The sequence below is a fragment of the Zonotrichia leucophrys genome, chromosome 4, assembly GCF_028769735.1.
Source record: "Zonotrichia leucophrys gambelii isolate GWCS_2022_RI chromosome 4, RI_Zleu_2.0, whole genome shotgun sequence".
Taxonomy (NCBI): domain Eukaryota; kingdom Metazoa; phylum Chordata; class Aves; order Passeriformes; family Passerellidae; genus Zonotrichia; species Zonotrichia leucophrys.
Window position 1 is genome coordinate 65,491,336 of NC_088173.1, and position 27,334 is coordinate 65,518,669.

The 27,334-nt window shown below is 40.3% G+C and overlaps 1 protein-coding gene across 4 annotated transcripts in view; it reads left to right on the forward strand.

Moving 5' to 3' along the window:
• Positions 1-27,334, forward strand: part of CTBP1 (C-terminal binding protein 1) — a 237,030-nt gene that overhangs the window by 44,264 nt on the left and 165,432 nt on the right. For 3 of the 4 annotated variants that reach the window (XM_064711958.1, XM_064711960.1, XM_064711959.1), the window contains exon 2: positions 9,357-9,497. In XM_064711958.1, coding sequence (XP_064568028.1) covers positions 9,449-9,497 — 49 coding nt within the window. In that variant the 5' untranslated portion in view covers positions 9,357-9,448. Of the gene's footprint in view, positions 1-9,356; positions 9,498-27,334 lie in introns of those variants that run through there. The other variant, XM_064711963.1, reaches the window with a different exon arrangement.

Consider the following 27,334-nt stretch of genomic DNA (forward strand, 5'->3'; position numbering starts at 1 on the left):
CTTCTCTAATGCAGGCAGGACACCCCAGCTGTCCCAGCCTTCTCTAATGCAGGCAGGACACCCCAGCTGTCCCAGCCTTCTCTTATGCAGGCAGGACACCCCTGCCTGTCCCAGCCTCTGCTCTGCAGGCAGGACACCCCAGCTGTCCCAGCCTCTGCTCTGCAGGCAGGACACCCCAGCTGTCCCAGCCTTCTCTAATGCAGGCAGGACACCCCCAGCTGTCCCAGCCTTCTCTAATGCAGGCAGGACACCCCAGCTGTCCCAGCCTTCTCTAATGCAGGCAGGACACCCCAGCTGTCCCAGCCTTCTGCTCTGCAGGCAGGACACCCCAGCTGTCCCAGCCTTCTCTAATGCAGGCAGGACACCCCAGCTGTCCCAGCCTTCTCTTATGCAGGCAGGACACCCCTGCCTGTCCCAGCCTCTGCTCTGCAGGCAGGACACCCCTGCCTGTCCCAGCCTCTGCTCTGCAGGCAGGACACCCCAGCTGTCCCAGCCTTCTCTAATGCAGGCAGGACACCCCAGCTGTCCCAGCCTCTGCTCTGCAGGCAGGACACCCCAGCTGTCCCAGCCTCTGCTCTGCAGGCAGGACACCCCAGCTGTCCCAGCCTTCTCTAATGCAGGCAGGACACCCCAGCTGTCCCAGCCTTCTGCTCTGCAGGCAGGACACCCCAGCTGTCCCAGCCTTCTCTAATGCAGGCAGGACACCCCAGCTGTCCCAGCCTTCTGCTCTGCAGGCAGGACACCCCTGCCTGTCCCAGCCTTCTCTAATGCAGGCAGGACACCCCTGCCTGTCCCAGCCTTCTCTAATGCAGGCAGGACACCCCAGCTGTCCCAGCCTTCTCTAATGCAGGCAGGACACCCCAGCTGTCCCAGGCTGTCCCCACTGCAGAGGTGCCCCAAGCCCCCCAACAGCTTTGAGGCTCCCTTTGCACTCCTGTATCCAACGTGAGGCTTTTGGTGTGGAGAAAAAGCCACCAGGCCCACAGGTCTCTGTCTAAACTTAATTAGCCATAAGTAAATCTCTAACCTAAATGTCTTTAGATGTGATTTCTTATTTACTTTAAGAATAGAGCTTTGTTTTTTCCCCACTGTTTCTTTTCCACTGCACAAGCATATGTTAATTTAACCAGGAGTTTTAAGCTGTAAAGCACAGGTTTCTGAACATCCATGGGATACTTTTAATAGTAGATTTGTGACAGATGAACCCGTTTCATATGTGGAGTAGGCACACAGACCGTGTGCCTGGCATTTTGATGTGGGTTTGTGTCTTTCTCAGAGACAAAAAAAAGCATCAATAAATCAATAAAAGGTTAAAAGTAATCTTTTCTCCTTGCTGGTTTGAATCCTTTCTAGCAATAGAGATTCATGAAGTTCACCAGTAATTGTTTCCTTTCTTTGAGAATTCATTAACCAAGGCTTTAGCCTTTTTATTGTCATGAGCACTGACTAATACTTTGCATCCTGTTGTGCTTTCTCAGGTGCATTTAAATATTAAATACATATTATTCATTTGAGTTTCTGCCTCAAATAATGATAATTTTCTGTTTTGAATTAGAGGCAGCTCAGTTTCACTGCGTTGTCTCTCGAAGTCCCTGAGATTGTGTTTCATTCATTTACACAGTTGCTGTCTCTTCTATCCAAATCTCCAAAAAGGGGGAAGGCTTCCAGCTCCTCTGCCTGTTCAGAGAAAAGAAACCTGAATGGAGATTGATCTTCTTTCAGTGTAATTTTCTTTCTTTTCAGACTCTGAAAAATGCAGAAGTGATTAACACTGATCTAACAACTGACTTATTTGACATTTCTGGCTGGTTTTTATTTGGATGTTCCAAGTACTTTATAAAGCAGTAGTTGTGGCAGGGCACTGGGCTGTGGATCTGTGCTGTTTTACAAACCAAAGCAGCTGTGGGTGGGGTGAAAGATGCACCCATCAGGTTCAATTCCACAAGTAAGGGGAGTAAAAGGCAAAGCCAGGAATGCAACATGTGAGTGAATCAGGTTCATGATGTTAGACCACACCAAATTCTTCAGTTTCCTTCCTTTACATCTTGGTCACAGTCTTGGTCTTTGTGACTGAGGATTGTTACAATGCTGGTTTTCCTGGAGAATCGTGTGCTGAATACCTGAAATGAAAGTTTAGAGATATTGTTTGATGAGAATCATAGCTGCAATATTGCTCAATGATTGTTTTCTGACACTAAAGAAATAAGTTCAATTTTACTTAGAAATGTACATGTCTTATGTCACTAGCCTTTAATAATTTTCTAATAGCTTGAGTTCCTCAATGAAGTTTAATTCATGACCTAGAAATCTGAGATGGCAGAGATGCTTCCCATCTGTCTGTAGTCATACACATCTGCAGAAATTCATTTTCAGCAGTGAGTAATTTTTGGCTTGTGGACAGATGTATAATTGAGACAGAATGCTGCTAAGGGGGGGAAAAAAACCTTTATGGTGAAGACAAATACCTCATGAAAAGCTTGTAATGTCAGAATTACTGCCACAACCTCCTCTACTGTTTTCACCATATTCCTTGTCAAAAAGGCCATTTTACAGTCCTATGCCATAAAAATAAGGGCTTATGGTTATCAAATTATTACTCTAAATTTTGGAATTACTTTAATTACTTTAGCACATTTTATTTGGTGCTAAAGTAATTAAAAAGAAAGAATAGTCCAAAAGGGAATTCAAAGTATTAAAAAATAGTGGACAATATGTCAAAAGCCCATAAGCCTTGGTTTTAGTTGTGTGTTGACAAAGAGAATTCTTGGCCTTATTTTGAATATATTTATCAACAGGAAAAAACACCTTCATTTATAGAGAAAGAAATGCTGATGATACTGAAGTTCTCTTCCAGCTTGGATGATTCTGTGATTCTGTGAAATTGTATTCAAATTTTGGGTGATAAATACAGAAGGGGAGGCTGTTGGCTGTATTCCTGGGGCAGAGCCCCCATCCTAAAAAGAACTGGCCTTGCACCAGTGATGAAAAAACTGCTGGAGTGAGTGCAAAGTCTTTTTGTAATCTCAGATGAGGTCCCTGAATGTATTCAAGGACTGTGAAAGAGAGTGGTAAAAGTTCTTCTGCTTTGGGTATTGATGTCACTGCTCCTACAGTTACAAGGTTTGGTCTTCGTTAACCAGGATTTTGGTGACTTGCTCTTGAATTTAAGGATACACAAGCTTGACACAATTTAGGATCAGAAATATGACCTCCTAGGAGGTAACAAGGAGCTGTAAGTAGACCAAGGGATGGCTTGGTGATACCTAAGAGGGGCTGTGCAAAGAACATGAGGGAGTTCTTCCATCTGCCAGGCAAAGCTGCAAGAAGGATCTAATCCCTGGAAGTTTGAGCTAAACTGACAACAAAACCAGCCAGTAATAAAGGACACCTACTGCTGGAAGGGCTTTCTGTGTGCTGGGGTGGAGTCTATGGCACTGGCAGGTTTTTAATTATGATGATTTTCAGATGTCTCTTAGGCTTTACATTGGAGGGATGGGCAGTTTGATGATTCCAGCAGTATCTTTTGAGTCTGTGTTAGTACTGACTTGTTAGTAGTACTAATAAGCAATAACTTACTTCAGTTTTATTTTGCACTTAGGATGTGTTTTGTGCATCCCTGTGAGCCTCACTCTTCTGCACTTTGTAGTTTATCTCAGCATTTCTAAGAATGTAAGGGGTGTCAGAAGGGGCTGCAGCCCCATCATCTCCCCGTGCTCTGGCTCCAGAAGTGGCGCTGGTTTGTGCTTGAGGGGAGGATCCTGTTTGTTCTGCTCTTGCTCTTTTAACTCAGCACCTCATTTCTTGGCAAATGCTGGATGCTGAACTAAACAGACATTTGGTCAGTGGAACACAGCGCAGTCGTTGCTGACTGTGAGAACAAAGCATGTGCTGACATTTTCCCTGCCTTTGGCATTTACCAGCTTATGGATTTCTGACCTGGGTTGGTGCTGTGGCTGCTATTGTCAGTGGCCACTGATGTGTTTTCCATAAACTTATCTTATCCCTTTTAATAACCACTTAAGGTTTTGGCATCCACAATACCCGTGACACCAGATGTTACAATTTAATTACATACTCCATGACAAAGCTTCCTGTTGTTTTTAATATTCTGCCTTGCTATCTCACTGTGTGCTCCCCAGACACTGAGTTAAGACATGGAGTGTATTTTATATATCTTTGTTGTATTCCACCCAGCCATACTGTCTTCAGGCTGGGGGAGTTTTTCAGCAAGCTATTTCATGCTCTGGACCATGCTTACTGCCTCTTCAGGCACTCTTTCTACTCCTCCATCTTTTTGAGACAGATTCACCTTAGATGTAGGTAATGCCATGAGAATGTTTGGGGTTTCAGTCCTTTTCTGAGTAGCTGATTTGTGTTTTGGTGTCTAATTCGGTAACAGCTTAATTTTTGTGATTAATTTATTGATCTTGAAGCTCCCTGTACAGTTTCTCTTAGACTGTACTGACATCTAATGGTAAGGCAAAGTGGCTTAGCCATACTTAATGGCAAGATAAATTGTCTGACAGGCAAATATAATTATATATTTCCTTCCTGATTCAGTATTAGGTTTCATAAGACAAGATGGAATAACTTCAACTTGTGCACAAAAAGGCTGACATATACTTTTTCTTCTGGCAATCAATCTCTTTTTGTTCTGCTCAATGTGCCATACTTACTTTTAAGTGTAACTTAAATCTTTGCAGGAATATTTTTGTGCCCAGTGATAGCAATGTGATGGTTTCATACTGCAGAAGTTTTCAGTGTAAGTCACAGGATCTTAGGAAAGGATGTGAGAGCAAAAGCTGTCCTGCAGAACTTCCAGAGAGGATGTTCCAGTGCTGTTGTAGCAGTCCCTGCTGCATTTTGAAGAAATACCCAAACAAAAGTCTTTGTCCTCTTTTACTCATCCTCCTATTTGAGGTTTCTCCATATCTTTAATGGGAAACTTTTCAAACACCAATGGATAAGTACTGCTAAGTAATACTTTTATGAATGGAATATAGAAAGAAAAAAACGTTCAGATATTTCTCTTTGTTATATTCCATGTTTAGGTGTAGTACACTGTATAATGATGAGAAGTAAGCATTACCTAAGTTTCATTATGGAACACCAGTCCTCTGGTCCCAAATTTCTGTTTTATACAGAACTGATACTGCTGCTACTGACATTAGAAGGGTTCAGCTACAAATTGTAGAGCTTTTTAAAGCAGTGTGTTTCTTTCTTACATCACAAACTTTATTTTTCATTTTTCACAGAATTAGAGCCCAAAGCCTCAGAAAGTTGAGTAAATACATCTTTACTGAGTAAATATATCTTTAAGTTAATGTTCAAATAAAAGAAAATTCTCTTAGCATTTTTCTGTCATTTTACTTTTATCTCTTGATCAACACTATTAGATCCTTCTTTTTTTTGCCAAACACAAAATATTTTGTTTTGTACCACAGAAATATTTTGAAATTGAGATACATTTCCATTTCTTAGTAATGACGTTGAGGTATGCTTGACATCAATATAAAGTTTTTTTATAGTGAAGGTGATGAGGCACTGGAACAATTGCCTGGAGAAGTGTGGAGAGTTCCTCACTGGAAGTGTTGAAGGCCATGCTGGATGGGGTTTGAGCAACCTGCTCTAGTGGAAGTGGTCTCTGCCCATGGCAGGAGGGTTGGACTAAATGATCTGTTTATTAATTGAAATAAACAGTTACTGCAAAACAAAATGGATAGTTATTTAGGGAAATTAAAGTATTTCTAACATGAGGAAAATCACTATGATTATATTTATTTATTGCTTCCAGGGCTGTGCAGAATGGCACTTCAAGGCTTGTGAGGTGTGATGGAAAATAGAGATGTTGTCAGTTTGGGTGGGAAGGAAGAAGTAAAGCATTAGTCTGACTTGCCTTGGAAATTTATCAAAATTTTGATCATCAGAACTGATGGCACTGGAATTTGGAAAGTAAATTTACAGTGTTTCTTTTGATAGCCTTATATTATACCTTTTGATAGTTGTTAGTTGAAAGAGGAAATATTTGAAGAATTCACTGTAGCTTCAGCCAAAGGAGTGTAAGCTAGAATGGCTGAGATTGCCAGGGGTAACACAGATCTTCATGGCCTTATCCTCTAACAACCTGCCACTCTGTTCTGTGAATTTGATTTCTGATTTGGATTTCTTATGCTTCATCTTGTGACTTGGGGTGGCCTACAAACCTATGCCTGCAGCTACAGTGGGGCAAAGGGAGAAATCAGCCTTCTCCGTTTGTATCCTGTGGGTGGAAGTCTGTGCTCAGGAGTTTATTCTCTGGATTGTGGGACTTGTTGGGTGCCCAGGACAAAGGAGGAATTGAGAATCTGACTCCATGTTCTTCGAAGGCTAATTTATTATTTGATGTACTTATGTTATAATAAAGAACTCTATACTAAAACTATACTAAAGAACAGAGAAAGGTTACAGACAGAAGGTTACAAAGAATGAGAATGAAAGCTCGTGACCCTCTCCATTGTCCTGACACAGCTGAACTGTGATTGGTCATTAATTAAAAACAGTTCACATGAAACCAATCAAACAATTCACATGTTGGATAGACAATCTCCAACCACATTCCAAAGCAGCAAATCACAGGAGAAGCAAATGAGATAACGTTGTTTTCCTTTTCCTCTGAGGCTTCCCAGCTTCCCAGGAGAGGGATCCTGGGCAAAGGGATTTTTCAGAAAATGTGACAGTGACACTGGATCCCTCTCGGAGTGAGGTAACTCATCACAGGTGATGAACTTTTTCTGTTCAGTTCTAGATGAAACTGGTCCATGCCAACCTCCCCCATTAGACTGATGCAAAGGGAATGGTCCAACACTGCATGCTGCAGCATTTTGGGTTTGAGGGGAGTGGAATTTGTCACAACCCACACGTACACAGGGTGTGTATAATTAGCCTACTGTTTTGCCCTCTTAAAAAAATAATTTCTGAGTTTGCTTCCTTTTTATCCTTTTACTGTGGAGAAATAATGGTTTTGGAATGGGCCTTCCTTCAAATCTCATTCACAGCTAATGTTTATCCCTCGTTCATTACCAGTATTATCTGTTTTGAAAAGTGAATTCAAAGTTGACTTACTTGTTTAGCTTTCTGTTTTAGCCTGTAGGATTTGCCCTCTCTGCTGGAAATATGGTGGAGAATCACTTTTCCTTTTATCTTGAAGTCTCAAAGTAAAGCTCTTCCTTTCTTAAGAAAGAGCTAAATGCTCCAGCAATACCCCATGACTTATTCTCTTTAAAAATACACTGAAAGAATCTGATTAACTGAAGGAAAAACTCTAATATTGTTTGCAACAGTGTGTGTTTTGATCTAAAATGTGTACTGCTCAAAAGGGCTCTGTGCATTGATGGTATCTCAGATGGCTTTGTAGATACTACTTGACATATATGATAAGCACAATATGCTCTTAAATCTCTTGGATTCTCACTTAAAATATTGAACTACAGAAGTTTGGTCTTAAATACTATTTAGTGTTCAGGTTTTTAGATCATCCGGCACTGTGTGTGTATTTTTAGTGAATTTCTCAAATACAATTATTCATGTTGTGGTTTAGCAATTGCAGTAACTAACACTTCCACAATTCCAAGGCTTTTGTTTTGCTGGGAAGCACTTCCCATATCATCATCTGCTCTTTCTGCTGGAGCATGATGTGTAATAAAACTGTGTGAGGGTTCAACTTAGAATGGTGTTAACATGTTAATTTATTTTTTGCTCAAATATTTTTTAGACTTATGACAACTTACTATCAATAAAATAATGTTAAAACAATGCTTGAAAGCAAAAAAAAAACCCCTTTGATTTATATGGCAGCCTTTGAAGCTGCTGTAGACGGATAGAAAACATCTGGTGACACTTTCAGTGGTGGGTCAGTAGTTACAGATGGTCTGTTCTCCACAGCTGTCACCCAGCTCTGGGTGCAGAGTGACTGCAGCGGGAAAATCTTTTGCTGAATGAATAAACAACACAGCACAAGGAGGCCAGCAGGCCTGGATGTTTCTACAAGATGGGAAATTAAATAAGCTATACAAATTTAAAGTAAGATTAGTGTTTAAAATGTTCATTATATTCTGGTTTTGGTTTTATGCTTTAGATCTTTCTATGTTTCTATGCCTTTCTATGTTATGATCTTTTTATGCCATGATCTTTCTAATTGAAGGAAGTAGATTATAAAACAGAAATGATAAGCAAATAAATTAAAGACTAGTTGAAGGCTGATCCTGTGCACAGGTTTGGGGTGTTGGCTTAAGCCAAGGCTGGTTCTATAGTTCTATACTTACATAGTTGGCTTATAAGATTATAAAATCCATGTTAGATTTGATGTAATGCTTGTGCAGTCTTATAACACAACCACATTCAATATTAAAGAACATTGTATTTTGGAAGAATGCCAATGTTGAGAAATGTAAAAGTGAATTTCTAAAATGGCAACAGTCTGTTTTTTAAAAAGTGAAAAAGTGGCATTCTGCATTCCTCATCAATTTTTCTTCTCCCTTATATGATGGGATGTTATATTCAACTGGAATCTGTGCAAAACAGCAGATGAATCTTGAATTTGAGGATAAACAGGTGTGGGGGGAAAGTGAAGAGGACAATGAGGCGAATAAAGAGTTAAAAGCATGATGAATGTTGTACACTAACTCCATTTTAAATTTAATAAAAACCCCAAACACAAAGAAGGAACTTTATGAAAAGTACAAATGCACCGAGCATGGCAGTACTGGTAAAGATAGTACAAATACAAATGTGCAGTTCTTGATACTCAAAATATTTTTCTTTATAATTTCACTTGCAATTCATGAATCTTGATGATATGTTAATGAAATGTGTCTATGTTTGGTTTTAGTGCAGTTCAGCCTCTAGAAAGCAACAAGCAGGTTTCCAGGTTCAGTCACTTGTAAGGCCATCTAATCCTGCCCACTGATGTTGGAAGCTGCTGGGCAGGAATAAAAAGAATCAGGGAGGAGGAGTGTTTGGCTCATTTTAGTGTGCACAGTGCTTGTACTGCAGTGTGCTCTGTGTTTGTTTCTCAAAGTCCACTCAGATATTGAAAGGTGAATCAAAGTGGAAGAGCAGAACAGTATTTGAAGTGCAAAGGCAGAGAGCAGCAGCTGTGCTGGAACATTCCCACACGGCTTGGTCCGAGCTGTGCCCTGTGCTTTGTATCTCTGTGCTCAGAGGACAGTTTGCTGTGAAATAAACACCAGTTTACCTAATATGGTTTAAGAACTTTGTGAAGATTTTTAATTCTTTGAATTACATGCAGATCATCTCCAGATCACGTGGACAAAGGTGCCAGAAATGGGGTATTTTAAAGTTTATCTTTCTGTTCACAGCTTATAAAAGACTGAGCATTTCTGCCTGGTGTGAGAAGAGCATCTCCAAGCTGTGTGGGGACGTTCTTTGAGCTTCCACTTTTGTGTCTCTCATGGACAAACACAAAGTGAAGCGGCAACGTCTGGATCGCATATTTGAAGGTTGGACATTTCAATTTCTAATGTTAATTGTGTTAGTTTTGTGGAATACTGATATTTGCTCTGGGTCATTCTGTGTATTTGTAATTGAGTTGTAGTTGCTGTTGAGGTAATATTGAATGTGCACAAATACTGGTTTTTGGGTGGAAACTGATCCAGACAAAGAAGAGAAACTAGTCTGTGACCTGTTCTGGAGTTGAGTTGGCTTTCATCTTAGCATTTTACAACATTCTGTGAGCTTATATAAAACAACAATTTCAAAAGGGCAGGATGACCACATAGTGCTCTCAGGAGTCTTTCTCTACAGGCTTGCCTCATGTAGAGTGATTTAACAGCTTGTATCTGATCCTTGAAAGGAAGTAAAAAGTCAGATGAAAATAAAACAAAAATTGCAGGAGACTCCCAAATGCTAAATGAGTATTAATAAAAATAGTGTGAATTCTAGTGGAAGGACTTGTAATCATTTGGATCTCTCATTTTACCTCAGGTCACAAATGACAAATTGCATATTCTTGCTCTTTTCTCCAAAAGGTTTTTAGAGCTGGTATGAAAGCAGGTTGTGGAATAAGTTGTACTGTTTTTAATGAATGGTCTGGACTAAATGAATTTTTATATTAAAGTGTTAGTTTCTCACTAAAAGGCAAGGGAATAGTTAATTTCTTTTTGACACAATGGGAGCCAGAGTACAGACTGGTGGGCACAGGGTCTCTGCGTCATGGCTAAGGATGTGAACTGGGGGTGAAGCCTTTGCCTCCTCCACATGTTGGTCTTGAGACCCTTTCCCAGCAGCTGTGTTGTGTGAGGAGTCCCTGGCAATGGATTTTTACCCTTTGTGCCAGTGTGAGTGTGACTCTACCAAGAGCTACAGTGAGAAGTTGATTTGTACTAAAACCTTTTCTTGGCATATTTTCCATTGGTAAATTCCTCAGTCCCGGTCGCTGCTCAGCTGACAGAGCAGTTGCCTGGAAGGGGCAGCTGGAAAAGCTCAGTGGGGTTGCTGGGACTGTTTATCCTAACACAGCCAGAGAAAGGGACATTTCATCCAGATATCAAAGGGTGCAGCTCCACATTTGGTTTGGGTGATGAATCTCCTTGTCAGTCTTCCAAAAGTGGCCAAGCCCAGCCATGGTTGCCAGGTCCAGGCTGTAACTGTGTCCCACCTAGACTGCTTGGCCAGGTGGGCAGAACTGCTCCCTGGAGACTGATCCCTGCTCAGAGAAATGGGAGCTGACTGCAGAGGATGATGAAATTGGGAAGGCTGCCCCGCTTTCTGTGCATCTCTGCTGTTAGACCAGCTAGGACTGACCTAGGAGTGTGCATGCTCTTCTTCTCTGCTCCCAGTCTCAGTTCCCCATCCCGGAGTTTCTGTATCCAACTCTTCAATAAAAAATGGAGAATATTAATTTTTATTTCTTTTGGCCTGTGTTAGTCAGCAGAATCAGCAAGGTGTGAAGAAGAATGACAAAGCTGTCCCTTTTGATGGCAGCCAGCAGTCAGAGCAGCTCAGCCCATCACTGCAATCTCAGCCTCCTAATGGGCTGATTCTGAGCAACAGAACAGCCTGAGAGGCCAAAAGTCTGTGATGGTGTGGGAAGGAACATTGCCAGGGACAGAGGTACAGAGCAGCAGCCACTGGCACTGAAACAGCAGTGGCTTCCCCCAGGCTGTGTGCCCACATCCAGTGATGCTCCTTTGTCTGGCTTGTTCTCCCTGCCCTGCACAATTCACTGCATCCATCCTATGGTCAAATCTGCTTGGCCATGCCATGGAGGGAACTGATCCACTTGCAAAGTGGTGTAGGAAAAAAAGGGGGTTTTAGCCACCTCTCTGCTTCCTTAATCCCATTCACCAAACAGCCAGGTTGCGAAAATAGAGTGGGAAGGCCAGGCAGAAAATGATCAGGAGGAGAGGGGGTAAAGCAACAGGTATGGAAACATGGGGTAAAACAACAGGTGTGGAAACATGGGGTAAAACAACAGGTATGGAAACATGGGGTAAAATAAAAGGTGTGGAAACATGGGGTAAAACAGCAGGTGTGGAAACATGGGGTAAAACAACAGGTATGGAATCATGGGGTAAAATAACAGGGAAATGGGGTAAAACAGCAGGTATGGAAACATGGGGTAAAATAAAAGGTGTGGAAACATGGGGTAAAACAGCAGGTATGGAAACATGGGGTAAAATAAAAGGTGTGGAAACATGGGGTAAAACAACAGGTAAGGAAACATGGGGTAAAACAGCAGGTATGGAATCATGGGGTAAAACAACAGGTATGGAAACATGGGGTAAAACAGCAGGTATGGAAACATGGGGTAAAACAACAGGTATGGAAACATGGGGTAAAACAGCAGGTGTGGAATCATGGGGTAAAACAACAGGTAAGGAAACATGGGGTAAAACAGCAGGTGTGGCAACATGCCTGACATTTTACAGCTCTGGGAACCCAGTCTGGCTCCCAAGTGTTGGAACTGTGTTCTGCTCCTGTGTGTCTGTGTGCTCAAATGTATTTTGAGGCTTGTAACACATTTCCCTGATGATGATTTCAGAGTGTAAAAAGGGATAAAAACTAGGGGGTTGGTTTGTTTTTTAATGGCCTTTTTTCTACATATGGTCTTGTTCTGGTTTAAAAATTAATTATGCAGAATTGTTCTCTGATATATGTGCCTTTCATAACACAACCTAAGTATTTTATATTTTAGAAATTTGTGTGATGTTTTACAAAGCTTAGGGAATGTAGTGAGCTGTAGAACTATTAAAGGTGGTTTATCTTCTTGGTCAGCTTTTCTGTCCATCAGTTTGTGCATTGCTTTCTTCTCTGGAACTTTCTCTTAGAAGAGAATATTTTAAATATGCACTTTATTTCTATTGCAAGTTCACTTAAAAATAGGCTGCAATAACTTGCTAACTACTGCTAACTATGTATTTTTTCATGAATTCTTGAATATAATGAAGCTTAATGGAGCTCAGTAAATGATTTTGTCTCTGAGGTACCCATGATTCCCTTTGATGATTTCTTAAATATAAAATTGAATATTTGCTTTTATTCCCAAAGCTGTTTGTAATTATATTTTTTGTGCACATTTCAATGTTCTGCCATTGAAGGCTGTCCCTTAAAAAGCCAGGTATTAAATTCTGGTTTCTAACTTCCAGCACTAACTGTGAATTATGCTGTGGCATCAGGACATGATTCAAGGCACTCTGAGATGCTAATATTAAACTCACTTCGCAATTTGTAAAATAACATTCAGGATTCTTCCCTTGGAGATGAATGGTACCACGACATGTGAAAGATTAATTAGTTACTGATTATATTGTTCTTTGTCCCCCTCTCCGGTGATGCTGGTGATTGCAGAGCATAATTACAGAAGTATACATTTGGCAGAACAGTTGGAAGTGTCACAGTGCAAAAATAAAATGTGTTCATTTTGTGGGTAATTTGAAAAATTCAAAATGTTTTTGGCATTTTGAAAAGTTGTTATCTCTAATTAAGGTATTATTGTGCTTTATATTGTAACAAACTGTAAACAATGCTGTTTATTTGCTTATATTCTAGAAATCCTTAATTAAATTGGTGTATGTTTTACTGACCATTGCTTGGCAGTTCCCTTGGGCTGCCTGACCCCTCCTGCATTTGCTGGGTGCTGATGGATGAAGGAACAGAAGGAGGTGCAGGCAGGGGGAATGGCTGAATTGTCTGTCCAGGGGCTTGCTGAACACTGTGCATTATTTTTAAGCACATTATTTTGGTGCCTCAGCGCTATATATTTATTATACACTGCTTTTGGTGGCTTTCCAAGCTTTAGGGAACACTGGTGCAGGAGGAAAGGGGCTCTCTCATTTTTGCACAGGTATTAGGGATGAAAGTACAGCACAATGCTGGAAATGTTACTGGAAAATTCAGAGGACTTTCCCAATTAGGTAATTTCTTCCCAGAGCACCTCGTGTGATATTTGCACAGCAAAGACTCAACATGTGCCAGGTACAAGTCTGGGAAGACCCTGTCTGTCCCCAGACAGGTGGGGATTTTTTTTTGGCTTTTTGTTTTGTTTTTTTTCTTCTGGTGTTGATAAAGCAAAAAGCATCTTAGCACTCAGAATGCTCAATCATTTCCTAATTTTTTTTCTTTTTTGTGCAGCACTAGTGTAATGTTATTCTTTATATGTGCATGTTGCTTCATCTTTTTAAAAGTGCCCAGAAGAAAAGTTGCAATGAGTTTTAGCTATTTTAGCAGTGATGCTTTATTACCTAAGAAATGAAGAGTTGGCCAGGATCATAAATTGGAAAAGAAAGTGCATATTAATGGGATGAATTTCTGAAATTTCAGATAAAATCTCTCGTCTTCGCTTTTATGAAGGGCAGCCTTTCTTTGGGAAGGTTTGATTAGTGGCAAATACCCAAGTGTGATGCGCTTTGAAGGACAGTAAAAGTGCATGATAAATGAATAGTTTCTTTTCAAGGATATGGCCTGGGCTTTCTTTCTTTACAAGGAAACATCTGTGTTTTTAGAGCTTCTTTTTGCTGCTTGAGATGTAATAAGATCAATCTTCAGTTTGTAGTTGATGTGGAATATGTTGATGGTTCCAGGAGGAATGCAAAGGGAAAAAAATCAGATAGGAATTCAATTTGGTTGTCTTTCCAAATTGATAGAGAAATCTTGTAATTAAGAGTGACTTAATTAAAAGAAAAATGCATTCACTTTCTTGATTTCTTTTGCTTGTGTGTGTAATAGCTTGGCTTTTTCACTAGTGGGAAGTACCAGGTTGAGAAATGCCAAGTGTTTCTTCGTGACCATTGATGGATCTTATCTGGTTTGTGTAAACTGGGATTTGAGCCCTTGCAGGGGCAGTTGAGTTTTCTTCTATTCATAAGAAGATGGCTTGGTCAGGGCTTTCCCTGAATTTCAAAAAGCACTTTTACTGAACTTGGTCTGTACCATGTGAGTTGATCTGTAAATAGGAGGAAGGAGGAATAAATGTTTCCAGGCAGTGGGTGCCCTTTGCTCTTTGTGTAAGTGGGAATTGCAGATGTCAAATTCTTTGGAGAACAAGAGCTGCAGTTCTCTTAACATGCAGATTTGAACGTGTTCTTCATTGTTTCACTTGTGGAGATACTGGAGAAAGAAAGGAAATCACAAAATGCACAGGCAATGGTAAATCAAACAGTACTTTATAGAGTTCCTGTGTGCTGATATTTGTACTGGGCACACTTAATACGCCCAATGTTTCCTAAAAAGGGATGAATGGGCTGCCTCATTCCTTGGTGTCCCCTCAGAAGGTGGCCTAGTGAAGGATTAGGGCAGCAGAGGGAGCTAAAAGATTCCTAATATTTTATCATTTGTTTCCTAAGTCAAAGTAGCTCCTTTATAAAGTACCAATTAACCTTTGCAAAAATGTGATTTTCTAACCTTAAGTGCCTTCAGCAAATACATAAGCATTTGAACTGGAGTAAATTCCTTTTCTCTGTAGCAATCCAGGATAAATTAAATTAGGAATTAGATGGTTAAAGCTACAAAATCTTTCTGCAGGAACAGCCATCAAACCTTTCAAGTGTAGCAAATGAAAGTGTTTAAGCAAGCAGAGTTGTCTGTGGAAAACCTATAGAAGAATATTCTATAAGTAAACCAATTTACATTCAGCTACAAGTGTTTTAACATAAAAATGCATTCTTTGGTGCATTACATACAAGCATGTTTTAACCATACAATACTGTTTTTCTGTGTATTGCTTGTAAGAACTTTGAAAGCATTTTTGAACATGTGGTAATACAGAGAATTAGATAAAAGTTGCCTTCAAAGAACAGGGAGCAGATTCTAAGGACTAAGATAAGTTGACTTTAAAATAATAAAATAACAAATGGTGCTGCCAGGAATCTCAACACAACAAGATTTTTTGCCTCTTTCCAAAGGAAAACGATCTGTATATTTGGGTTATGTTTACCCTACTGCAAAAGCATCCTTTATCTCAGTAGAATTAGAGTTGAAATGCTCATGCACAGGCTTGTGTTTGGTTTTTGGCTTTGTCCTTTATATCAGTATTTACAGTGCAAAGTGGGTTTTAGCTTTCCTTTGGCTTCCTGCAGTAACCTGCATCTCAGTCTTCACCTGCACAGGCTTTGGATTTGCATCCACTTAAGCATTACAGTATTGCAGAGGTATTGCAAGTTGTATGAAAAGGGAATTGCCTTAGAAGCCCCTTTTGCTCTAAGTGATACCAAGCAGTAGCTGCTAATGGAAATCATTGCTTCAGTAAGAAAATTTGTGGCAGGAAAATCTATGGAGAAAAGAATCTGAGATTTTAAAGTTTTGCTGAAATGTTCATGTCACTGATTTAAGTTATGAGTGCTGTAAAGAAAAACTGCCATTTTGTGGTGTCCAGCATCATGCATTTTATCTGTGTTGTCACATTTTGACTGGTATATTGAAATAAAATACACTTAAAATAAAATACACTTGGTTACGACAGCAGCTGTGTTCAGCTGTGATCCATCCAGAAAGTTGCATCTTGACACTGCAGTAAAGTCAAAATAGTTTCCCTTAATGTTAGTGTCAAACACAGTGTTAAATACAGAAAATAATACAGCACGACACTGGTTTTACAGGGTTGTATTAATTGTATTTGTAGTGTCAGATACTTGAGTCAGAATCCAGTACATAACCACACCTCATCTTCTAATTCCTGAATAATCTCCTGAGAATTTATTCCTCCTTTTCTTCTATTAATAAAAATATTTTCAGGCTAGATATTTAGCTTTTATACGGTGCAGATGCGTGGCTGGTAAAAATTTTAGAAGCTTTAGAAGTCTTAAGTACTTGATGGTGGTATGTTCTTATTTCTGCCTGGGGCCAGGGCAGATGCTCTGATGCTGCTTTGCACTGTGCTCTGGAAAACTGAACTGTACAAAGATTAAGTGTCTAGGTAAACATCCTGAAAAATTTACATATTCATCTAATTAAAGCAGTCATGTTCAGCTTTCACAGAGGCAGTTCCCATCCTCAGGGAAGCGCAGTCTGAGATGCAAAAAAGGATTTTATTTTGTTTCCTCCCTCAGTGCAGTCAGGATGGGAGCGCTATTATGCAAGTGGAAACAGGAAAATAAAAGTGGAGACAGTCTTTTAGTGCTGGAGGCTCCTGCACAAGGCACACATCCCTGTGTCCTCATTGCAGGAGGTCAGTGCTGAACTGGAGGGATTGCACGGAGGGAGTGCCCAGCAGGCATTAGAGGAGTCCCTGGGGTCTGATGGACAGGTCATGTGCATTAGGAAATCTGTGTTTTACCTTGTAGCTCTTGTGAACTCAGGTACCAGCTTAGGGAAAAACATCTGCCTCTGCCTCCTCTCTTTCTGTGACAGAAAACAGTCAGAGATGTTCTGGATATAAATAGCAGCAGGCTGTTGTAATACTCTTGGAATCCCTTTCAAACATGAGGCTTTGCTGGTTGTGAAAATGCCTGGCACTTGCTGCAGGTGAGAGCACAGCCTTTGGTGCCACTGGAGATGCAGAACTCTGCAGTGGTTTGTGGCCCTGCTCAGATACCTAAATAAAAAGGTTCCTTCTTCCACCCTTTCCTATGAGAACTAAATTTAAATTGCTTGTGACTTTGAGCAGATGTATTTAGGATTTTTTTAATGCCAGAAATTAGCTGTTAAAAATTATTCATGTTTCTCTTTCCCCTGATGCTTATTTTTCAAAGTATCCTCCCATGCACTGAATTTTCAAACCTTTCATTCTGCCAATTAACTGGAGACACAGCAAAAAAAGACACAAAAATTACAGGCAATGGCAGTAGGAGAGCAAATGATGAAGAGTAAAGGCTCTTTATTCTTTTGATCCTACCTGTATTTGTCAGAAAGTTTCCTTGTGTGCTAGATAATGACACTCAAATACAATTAGACTATGACTCCTGCTAATAGGTAATCAAGAATAATTATAAGTTTTAATTAAATACACGATAAATGCCTCTTTTTGTCAAGGAGTGCACATTAGAAGAAATAGTTTTATTAAGTGCTAAGAAAACTTTTTCCCAGGCAATTTTATCACCATCTCTTGTTCCCTGCTGTTCCTTTCTGTCTTGAAGATTGCATCAGTCACACGCCTGTGGTTTTTTCCTGGGTATCAAATACCACTCAGGCAGGTGTTGCCCAATTTCCACAACATCTGCCAGTCCTTTCTGGTTGCTGTTGTGAGTTCAGCCAGCCTGCAGATGGTCGTGTTTGCCCGTGTGTGCAGTGCCCCACAGACTCCCTCGCTTGTTCCCCGAGTGCTGCCCTTCCCCTCCACGCAGGCATCAGCAATTTATCAAACTCACATCATTCAGGAGCAGTTTCTGCTTCTTGCAATAAACAAAAGCAGCTGCGCTCTAGCTGGCCTTATCTGCATCAATGCATAGATTGTGAAGGGCTTTTCTGACAAACAAGACAGAAGTTTAGAATTTCAAACTGGAATTTAGGGCATGTAAGTCAGAGTGAGTCGACAGTGATGTTTAGAAACAATATAATAATGCAGAGAATGAATTAGTTGCCATAGTAACTGCTTTGTTTTAATAATTTGGTGGGGCAATGAATAAAAGGAGCTCAGAAAGAAGTAGTATCACTCTTGATTACATGTGCAATGAGAGAGGTTTTGTTCATTAATAGTGGAAATTAATTTGATTTTATAACAGATTGAAGAATGAATGTATAAGTTTTACTTTGGAAAGGCAATAAAAATGATGTACAGATTTTTTTATTCTTATTTTTTCTACCCCCTGGGAAAAACATAATCACATTTTACATTTTATTATGGCAATGCAGATTATTGATTTCTTAACAATAAAACATGCTCAATATATTGCACTGTAAGCGTGGCTCCATGTGTGTGCTGTGATTTGTTGCCTGGCAGTTGTTGGCAGCCTAGCAACGTGCTCAGTCCAGATCTGCAAAGGGATGTAGGCACCCAAAGTTAGGAGTTACAGCAAAGGCAGGTTTCTCACTGTTCAAAACCCATCCAGAATCATCAGCACCTCGAAATCCCTTTGTGCTTCGTGGATGAAATGCAAGCACACTGCACACTTTCAAGATCACAGAATCCCAGGATGGCTTGGGAGGGACCCCAATGATCCTGTCACCCCAACCCTCTGCCGTGGGCAGGGCCCCCTTCCATGAGACCAGGTTGCTCCAAGTCCTGACCTTGTGAATTTTCTTTCCTCTTGCAGATTTGAGCAGTTTGGTGTGCATTTAGTGACAAATGCAGGGTCCTCAAGCAAAGACAAGGCAGGATCCCCAGACTGAAGGAGCCTTTTGGAGGCAGACGTGGAGCCAGCAGAAGCCTCACAGGCAGCACGGGCACCTGGAGCGGGCTGTGCAGCAGGAGGGAGGCACAGCAGGAGCTGCTCTGCTGCAGAAATTGGGGTGCAGAGCAGGTCCCAGCACCTGTGTGCTGAGAGGCCGTGTCTGGAGACTGGCAGGTGCCATGGCAGAAGGGATTACTGCTGGTGTCCTGCCGGAGCCTTTCACAGGGCACAGCCTCTCATTTGTGTCTGCCTGCTCATCTGCTGCCCTTTTTATAATTCTCCTTGACTACTGGCAGCTTTTGGCTGAAATTTGCTGGTGAGTTAAAGATTTAATTATGGAGGGCCCAGTGGGTAGATGGACAGGCACAATTAGGTGAGCCTGGCTTCCTTTGAAAATCTGTCTGGAAGGTGCTTAGCTATTGCAGACAGAAATAAGAAATGCCACCTCACTGCTCCTTGGCCAAGGGAGGGATGTCCATCACCAGACCCAAATCATGTTCCCTCCCCAATTTTACTTCAATTCTCCAAGCACTGCTCCCAACAGTGGCTCCTCAATAGCTGAAGGTGTCTTCCCAGGATCAGGGAAACTTTCTGTTCCAGGTTATCACCAATCCAAAGCTGATTGCTTTTTTGAAGAGGTTTGTAACCCGTTCTGTGCTGTTTGCTGCTGTCTGTGTAATGCAAGCTCAACTCATTGTGTCAGGGGAAAAAAAGACACAGCTAAGCTCAGTAGTGACTCAGAAAGGGAAATTCAAGCTTCTCTGTTGCCAGTGCTTCTGTGTGTGTAAGTTTTGGAAGGAGATTTAAAACTATGGACTGTTCTTCTCTTTGAGGGGAGTGCCCCATCACTGGGCTGTTCACGTCCTGGACACTTCCCCTCTGGTCTCATAAGAAACTTGCCCTAAAATAAATATTTCTAAGAGCAGTGTATCATACCTCCAGACCTTGTTTTCTTCCTTCTTCCCTTATCTCTTAGCTGTATCTGAATAAAATCAAATTGTGATGTTTTTGAAAGGGACGCTAACTTGGTTTGAACTTTCCTTGGTACCTAATCCTTCACTAGAATTCTGAAATGTTTGTTAATGTAATCTTAAAGTTTACAAAATCCTTTCCTGTTTAATTTGTGTGTGTCAGTCTTTGAAACTTCTCAAAATGTCAGGTGATTGGGTGAGTTTTGCCCCTATCCAAGATGTCAATGGAGGGAAGTGAAAGGAAGTTCATTCCAGAGCTGCAAACATCCAGTGAAGAATTTTTTCGTTTTAGTTTTTTAGTGCTTCCTTTTATCTGTGTTAACCATAAATCAGTGGTTATTTTATAGGTTCCTTGTGATTACAGTAATCAATAACATGACTGTATCCTGAAATAGTTGGTGAAAGAAATTTCCAGCAGCTCCAGAAAGGCACTGGTGCATCTGATGTGTGTGGTCTTGCAGTCAAATGTGGTTTTAGCTGCCTTTTCCCCTGCAATTCTGAGTCTCATTTTCTTTGTTTTTCTGCTTCTCTTTTCTAATGAGGGAATAAAATAATTTTTGTTTCATTCCTGGTTTTCTGATGTTTCCTAAATTATGCTTTGTGATACTTTTTTTTTTTTTTTGCTTGGTTATACACAAGTGGATTTCCACTGAAATTCATTAGCATTAAATGTTAATTTTTAAATTTAATGTTCAACTCTGCTCCATTCACTTTGATTTTATTTGCATTAGTCGTTTATGAATGGAAGCACCTGCAAATATGTTCCTAAAAATCATAGTTCAAAATTATTTACCAGTTTACTAAGGGGTCTCTCATGAAAAACACTCCTGCCCTGCCTTGAAATTGAGGATTCTTCCTTTTGAAAACAAATACCAGTGGGGTTTTCATGGCAGCTCCCCTGGTGGTGCCAAAGGCTTGTTGGATACAAGCTGTGGCCTTTCCTGAGCCATGATTGACTTGGAGCTCCTGGAAATTTCCATCTGATTGGAAAACGTATTTGCTGAATAAAGTTTGTTGGATTGTTCTAGATACAAACTTTGCATTTGATGCAGTTTTAAAAGCTCACTTTTAAAATGATTTACAAGGCAGACTGGTAATTTAGCTTAAACTTGCTTTATCTTACAGGCAGGTTAATCCTTTTGCATTGATAACATTTGACATATTTTTTCTGATAGGAAGATAGAGTTCAAGGTTAAAGAAAGTAGCTTAGCCTCACTCTATAGAAGTCAATTATGAATGTTCAATTTAACAGGAAAGATTTGAACTAAGAATTGTTCTAATTGAGCCCAGCTGGCACATACAAGAGACCACTATTACATTTTGGAGTACTTATTTTTAATAACTTCATGCATCTCTTAAAACTCATTTTGAGTATATGTGACTTCACATACACAACACAGATTACTGAAAAATGTAATCCAATATTTTGTATCCAAAAATGAGCTATTTAATTTAAAAAGCGTGTTCAAACAGGCAGTTAGTTATTCCTGCCCCTGACTCCTCAGTCTGGGGTAGCTGTGACCTGATTTGCCTCATGGTGTGTCCGTTCTTTTTGTGTCCCTTGTGCAGCTCCTTGCTCTGGATGCAGGTAATATCTGTTCTCTCTTTTTCTTCTTGATGCCAGAGTGTGGCAGAGCTTGTTGTGTTATCAGAGCTGGGCTCTGAATTCTTTGCCTCTTTGCAGCAATTCCACAGCCCAGAACTGCCACAAGGTACAGAAATTAAAGGCTTATCAGCATTTCTCCATGAGCACAGAGCTATATTTTCTGTTGAAAATCTTTCTTTAATTTGGTGTTACAATTGAACTACACTACATCCAGCATAAAATGAGGTTGATTTATTAGTTGCAGTTAATTTAAAAGGCTCCTGAATACTCCTCCCTTCCTTCTGCAGTATTGGTGGCTTTTTTAATTTTTTAAAGTTTTCAAGTGTAGCTGAGGCATGGGACAGGCCCTGACTTAGGCTGCCAGGTTTACAGATGCCAGTGCTTTTATAAACCTTAAACTGCCTTTTAAATAAAGACTTCATAAAACAGTAGAAGCAGAGTTTTCATGATTTGTAGAAAGTCCATAAATTTATTTTTAATGTAACTGGGCTACTTTGCTATTGATGTAAAGGGGTTTACAAATCTGAATTGATGTAAAGGAGTTTACAAATTGATACAGACAAAATTTTTTTGGCCAAACTGCTGGGACCTCATATTTTAAGTAATTGTACTGAAAGCTGTAAAGTTCTAGAGAAGTTATTCTATGCAGCGTTTCTTGGTTGTGAAGGACAGAGCAGGGGGAGGGAGGGAAAGCTAAAATTATACATAGAAGCACATTGAAATATCATCATATCCTTGACATTAGAAGTACAATCTAGTAATGCCTAATGATTGTGCATCCAAAACCAGATGACCTTGTTCTCCCCATTGATATATGCATAATGCTTTCTGTGGTTTCTATTAATGATATATTTCCTTTTTAATCAATTACATTTCAATTAAATTATGTCCTTTCAGTAGCATGAAAGGATTATGGGTTGAGAAAATAAAACCTAATTTAATAAGAAAGTATAAACTGGAAAAAAGGAGTTGATTTCAAAAAAACCCCACTCCGATATTCATCTACTGATGAGCATTTAAGAAATGGTCATCAGTAGATGAAGATGTGCTGACACTGTTGCCAATATTTTCTCTTTTATGACACCTAAAATACCAGGTCCTTGAACCAGTTACCTTCAAGCATTGGTTGAGTGTTCAGCTGCACCTGCTCCATCATCTGTTGTCACCTGTGGTGCTAATTTTATTGTAAAAGATGTTGTTCACAACAACAGTCAAGTACAAGGAAATATCTTTTAATATTTAGCTCAGCTGAGCAGCACTGATTTGGTTGTTTTACTTGCTGAAAGGTTTTTTGTAACAACCGTAGAAGGTAAGGGTAAGCTAAAGCTTTTTCTTTCTAGGTTTGTTTAAGAATAATATTGGTCATATGATGTTATCAGCAAGAAGAGAATCAGCATAGCTGCTGCTCAGACAAAAATGTATCTACACTTGAGGCTTCAGCAGTTGGTAAGGTTATTTTAAGATGCACTCACCATTTGAAGATGTTCCATTAATGCTTGAGATTAGCATGTTTTTTAAATGGCAGGAAATTTGATGGAAGCATTTAGAGTAAGCTGGATGGGATGTTTTCAGAACTCAGTTTCTGGGAAGCTTGGCTACAATCCTCCCCAGTTTTATGTTTTTCAAATATGACAGTGCCTTCTCTAAAAACATTTGTCTGGTTGAAAATAAAGTGGGAGAAAAGATTGCGTGGTAAACCAGGGTGTCATTCACTGAATTTGGTGTCAGTCAATTCAGAAGTGATGTGGAAAAAATGCATTTACAGAAGTTTTATTATGCTGGACAACAAACTGCAAAATACCATGAAAGCTTTGTGTAGCAACTGAGCATAAGCATGGGGAGCTGTCAGCTGAATCAGGCCATTGGGAAACTCCTCAGCTCTCATTTTCTCTGGCTACTTTATCTTCCTCTAGTTCCAATTTTCATATTTTTTACTGTATTTCATAATAAGGGAAAAACCATTCTAACCTCATGTTTCAGGGACACAGTGATGTCCATGATATCACAATTAAATCATAAATCACCGACAGCAGATTGATTATTGGTCTTGTCGCTGCAGCCTGCATTGACAGTGTTGGGCTGCCTGTTGTGGCCTGCCCCAGTCAAATGAGGGAAACAAGAACTGAGGCAGCCGGTGTGGTGTGAGGATGAGAGCTCCTGACCAAGCAAGCCGTGCACTCAGGGTTTTTGAGGTTGGCTGGTGTGATTTGGAGGTGCCTTCCTCAGGTAGCCCAGCTATGAGTGGCACACCTTGGGGTTGGTGAGGGCTGCTGGGGTTGAGAGCAGGCGCCTTTAGGAGGCAGCTCAGGACTTGCCTGGCTTTGTGATCTTCTCCATGGCTGTGTGTGCATCCAGCAGGCAGGCAGCAGTGGGGAGCACTCACGTTTCTCCTTGCAAAGGTCTGAATGGGCCGTGCTTGAAGGGTACCTGACTCAGAACTGCACTCCATGCTATTGACAGTCAGAACATCAAGTCCCTGTCTGGGAATAAAGAAGATTTTGACCTACTTTAATGGAAGTGTAGCACTCAAAATATTCTCTTCAGCCCTAGGATTGAGAACAGTGTCCTGCTTCCTGCACAGGAGTCCAAACCCCCTCTCCTGTTATCTTGGCAAAGCTGTTTCTGTTCTCAAAGCCATAACCAGCAGGCACCATGCTGCATGTAGGTGTAGGAAATGTTTCTCCACACATCAGGTGAGTTATGAAGCTCTGCTGCAGGATATTTTAGGTAACTGAAGTTTCAGGAAGGTTGAAAGAGTGAATAGTTCATGGAAGAAAAATCCACTGGGTTTGCTGAAACAATTGTGATTGATAGAGCTCTTGAATGGCAAATGGCTGGTGGCAGGGAGAGATTCTGAAATACAGTCTTGCCCTTTTTAATCTTCTTTTTCTCACTGTTCTTTCCCTGAATCTTAGCAGCAGGGGGGAAAAACCAAACCAAGCACTATTTAGCAAGATAAATCTTTGGTCTGAGCCCATGGCAAGCTTTTCTTGCACCCTTGGTTGTGGAAGGCTTTCATCTTCCTTGCCTGAAATTAGCAGAACTTTGGAGGGGCCTTCAGTTCTTTGAGGCTTTCAGCCTCATTACTGGAGTCAGAAATTAGAGCTGCACTGCCCACCTGTAGTGACAGTCCATAGCCCAGCACTTCGGTGTCCACAGCCTCAGGTACCTGCTGCTGTGCTTTCTCATGCTGCCCCATTAGCCCTGGCAGCACAAGAAATAATCACAAATTCAAATATCCATTCTATAGGTGTTGTAAAAAAGATTAATTTTACAGATCAGTGTTCAGGAGGTTTTTTGTTTAGCGCAGTACGGCTGAAGTATTCAAAGAAAGAGATATAAAGGATATAAAAATTAAAAAGTAGCTCCCTGTAGTTGCAGTAATGCACAACATGGGGAGCAGTTTCTCCCTGGAGTTGTTTCCCTGTGTGTGAGAGGATGATGGCACTCATCTGGCTGAGGTTAACTCACTGCTGGGTTTACAGCAAGGGGAAAAGTCTATCTATGGTTTAATAAAACCCCTACAAGTTATTCCAGAACAGTGTTTCATCATTTGCCTATTCAAGCAACTGTCTGTATTAAGGAATAATTGAAACATATTTACAGAGCAAATTTGAAAGAAAAATAATAGCATTATCAAGCTGAAAAGCTATAGCACATGATTATTATACACTTCATGATTCAGCAGCTGAGCTGGTTTTGTGCATGTAAATGATTTTTACCTAATGGATTATTGCAGCAGTGGTGAGTGAGCACGCAGGACTCTCTGAAGGGTGCACCTTGAGGACACTGCAGCAGCAATATTTTGCTGTGTCACGAGATTTTATCATGCATAAAGGACAGATTCCTTCATCCTCGGGAGTTTCCAGATGGAAACCACAGATACATTTCTGCTGCCAGTGTGCAGGAATGCAAAATGGTCTTAAAAACAAACTGGTTCTGTTAGTACAGGGTTTTTGTTTTTTTTTTAATTTAAATATTACCTCGTGAAATGTCTAACTTGTAGCAGCAGTTATATGAATTACATCCAAAAACTGAAAAAAACTTATGTCTAATTACAAGAATTTTATGAGTGGTGTCTTTTATTTCTTATTTTTGAAGCAGGAGCAATAAAAATATAAGTGGATTTTAGTTTGCTGTTACAGTGCTCTATATTTGTCAAGTCCTGTTACTAAACAAATAGTAAAAATACTGTGTTGATTTTATTGCTTTAGTTACACAGTTACCAGAACCACTTTAGTACACTTCTCCAAGATTTCCTACATGTTTGAGAGTGAGTACATAGAAGTAATTTCTCAGGTTTGGATTGCATCCAGTACATTGTGGAAGTGATCTTTGTACACAGCCAGAGATTTGGGTACGGATAAGGCAGGTACAGCTTCACTAGGATGAGATTTAGCACTTAAAAAAAAGAATTGAAAATGTAATTACCAGTAAATTGCATTGAACTGGGGATTTGCCCTAAAATAAGGGCAGTGATGCAAACATTAACTAACAGGCAGCTACAAATAAAAGGGGGTGCTGTGTCATTTCTAGATCACTTTAACAGTCCTGGGGATGGTCTCAGTTACAGCTCTGTGTCTGTGCCAAGCATTCCTTATACCCCTAAACGTGTAAATCCTGCATGATGTGTCTGTAGGCCGTGCAAATCCAGCATTGTGTTGACTTGTGGTTTTGTTTTTGAAGAACAACATCTTTCTACTGCACTGATAAAGGGGAGGGAAGAATGGGGAAATGTCTGGCAAACTTTGGCATTTCTGATGGAGCCTTTAATGTCAGTCCAAGAAGTAATAGAGCTACAGAGAGATGTGAAGATGCACAGAATGAAGCTGTTAAAACTGTTTGCTTTGGCCTTCCCTCAAACATCTATGTGATAACAGGAAAATTTTTGTTGAACTTGATAGTCAAATAAATTAAAACAAACATTCCTACTTAAAGGAACCTCCTCCCCAGCCAGTGAGCAACTTTCTGCTTTATTGAAATGTAATGTCTCATTGAGAGATGGCATATCTCTCAATGGGAAATAATTGTTGAAAAATTACATGAATACAAAATTTGTTAAAATATTGCTGTTGATAATATTACACTAATGCACGATGAAATATTACACTAATACAAAATTTTGGGGTTTTCCAAGGTGCTGTTTGATGTCTGTATTGCCAGAACCATGGTACTGTTTGCACTGCTCTTTTCTTCTATGGATGGGTGGCACAAGCTGAGCACCCTTGGGCACAAAACCTTTAACTCCCATCCACAGAAGAAGGTTTAACAAATTCTGTGGAGATTTGCTGTATAAACTTTTTGTTTCTGGCCTGAATTCAGAGTTTTGTGCCTGAATTTTACAGCAATGTGATGAGCCACAGTTAAGGCAGCGAGATCAGGAGTGGATGAAGAAAGGTCATTTGTAAATTGTCTAAGGTTTTACTTGAGAGGACATGATCTGGAAGTTTCTATCATTTCTAGTCCATTGTAAAGGAACTTGTGCTTTGGATTACACACCTCCTTTGGGTTCTTTGGGTGGTAGGAAGGATCTGAGCCTGAAAAGGACCCAGATCAACTTCCCTGGATCTGAGGTTTAGATGGGAGAGCTGTTATGCTGTTATGAAAGCTACCCTGTTGGCTATGTTTCTGTGTCTTTACAATAAAAGTCACTCATTCCTGATTTTAGAAGCTGAAATGTGTCTTAGGCTGTCCACTGTGCAGAATTTTTAATATTGAGGACATTATTTTCTGGAGCTCTGAATGCAAACTCCTAAAAAGCCATGTGGGTGTTTACTTTTCAGAGGGGGGCAAAGAAAAATATGTTGTGTTTTTATGCTTGTACTGAAGTTGTGCAGTCCTGTTGATCTCTGCAAACAACATATCAAAATTTGGTGTTGAAGCTGAATTGCTTATATTTTAATTTATATCCTTGTATGTTACACATTCATTTTCTCCTGGAGCTCAGTCTCTTGTCTGGGGGTCCAATTGCACGTTTCAGTTATGGTTTGTATGCC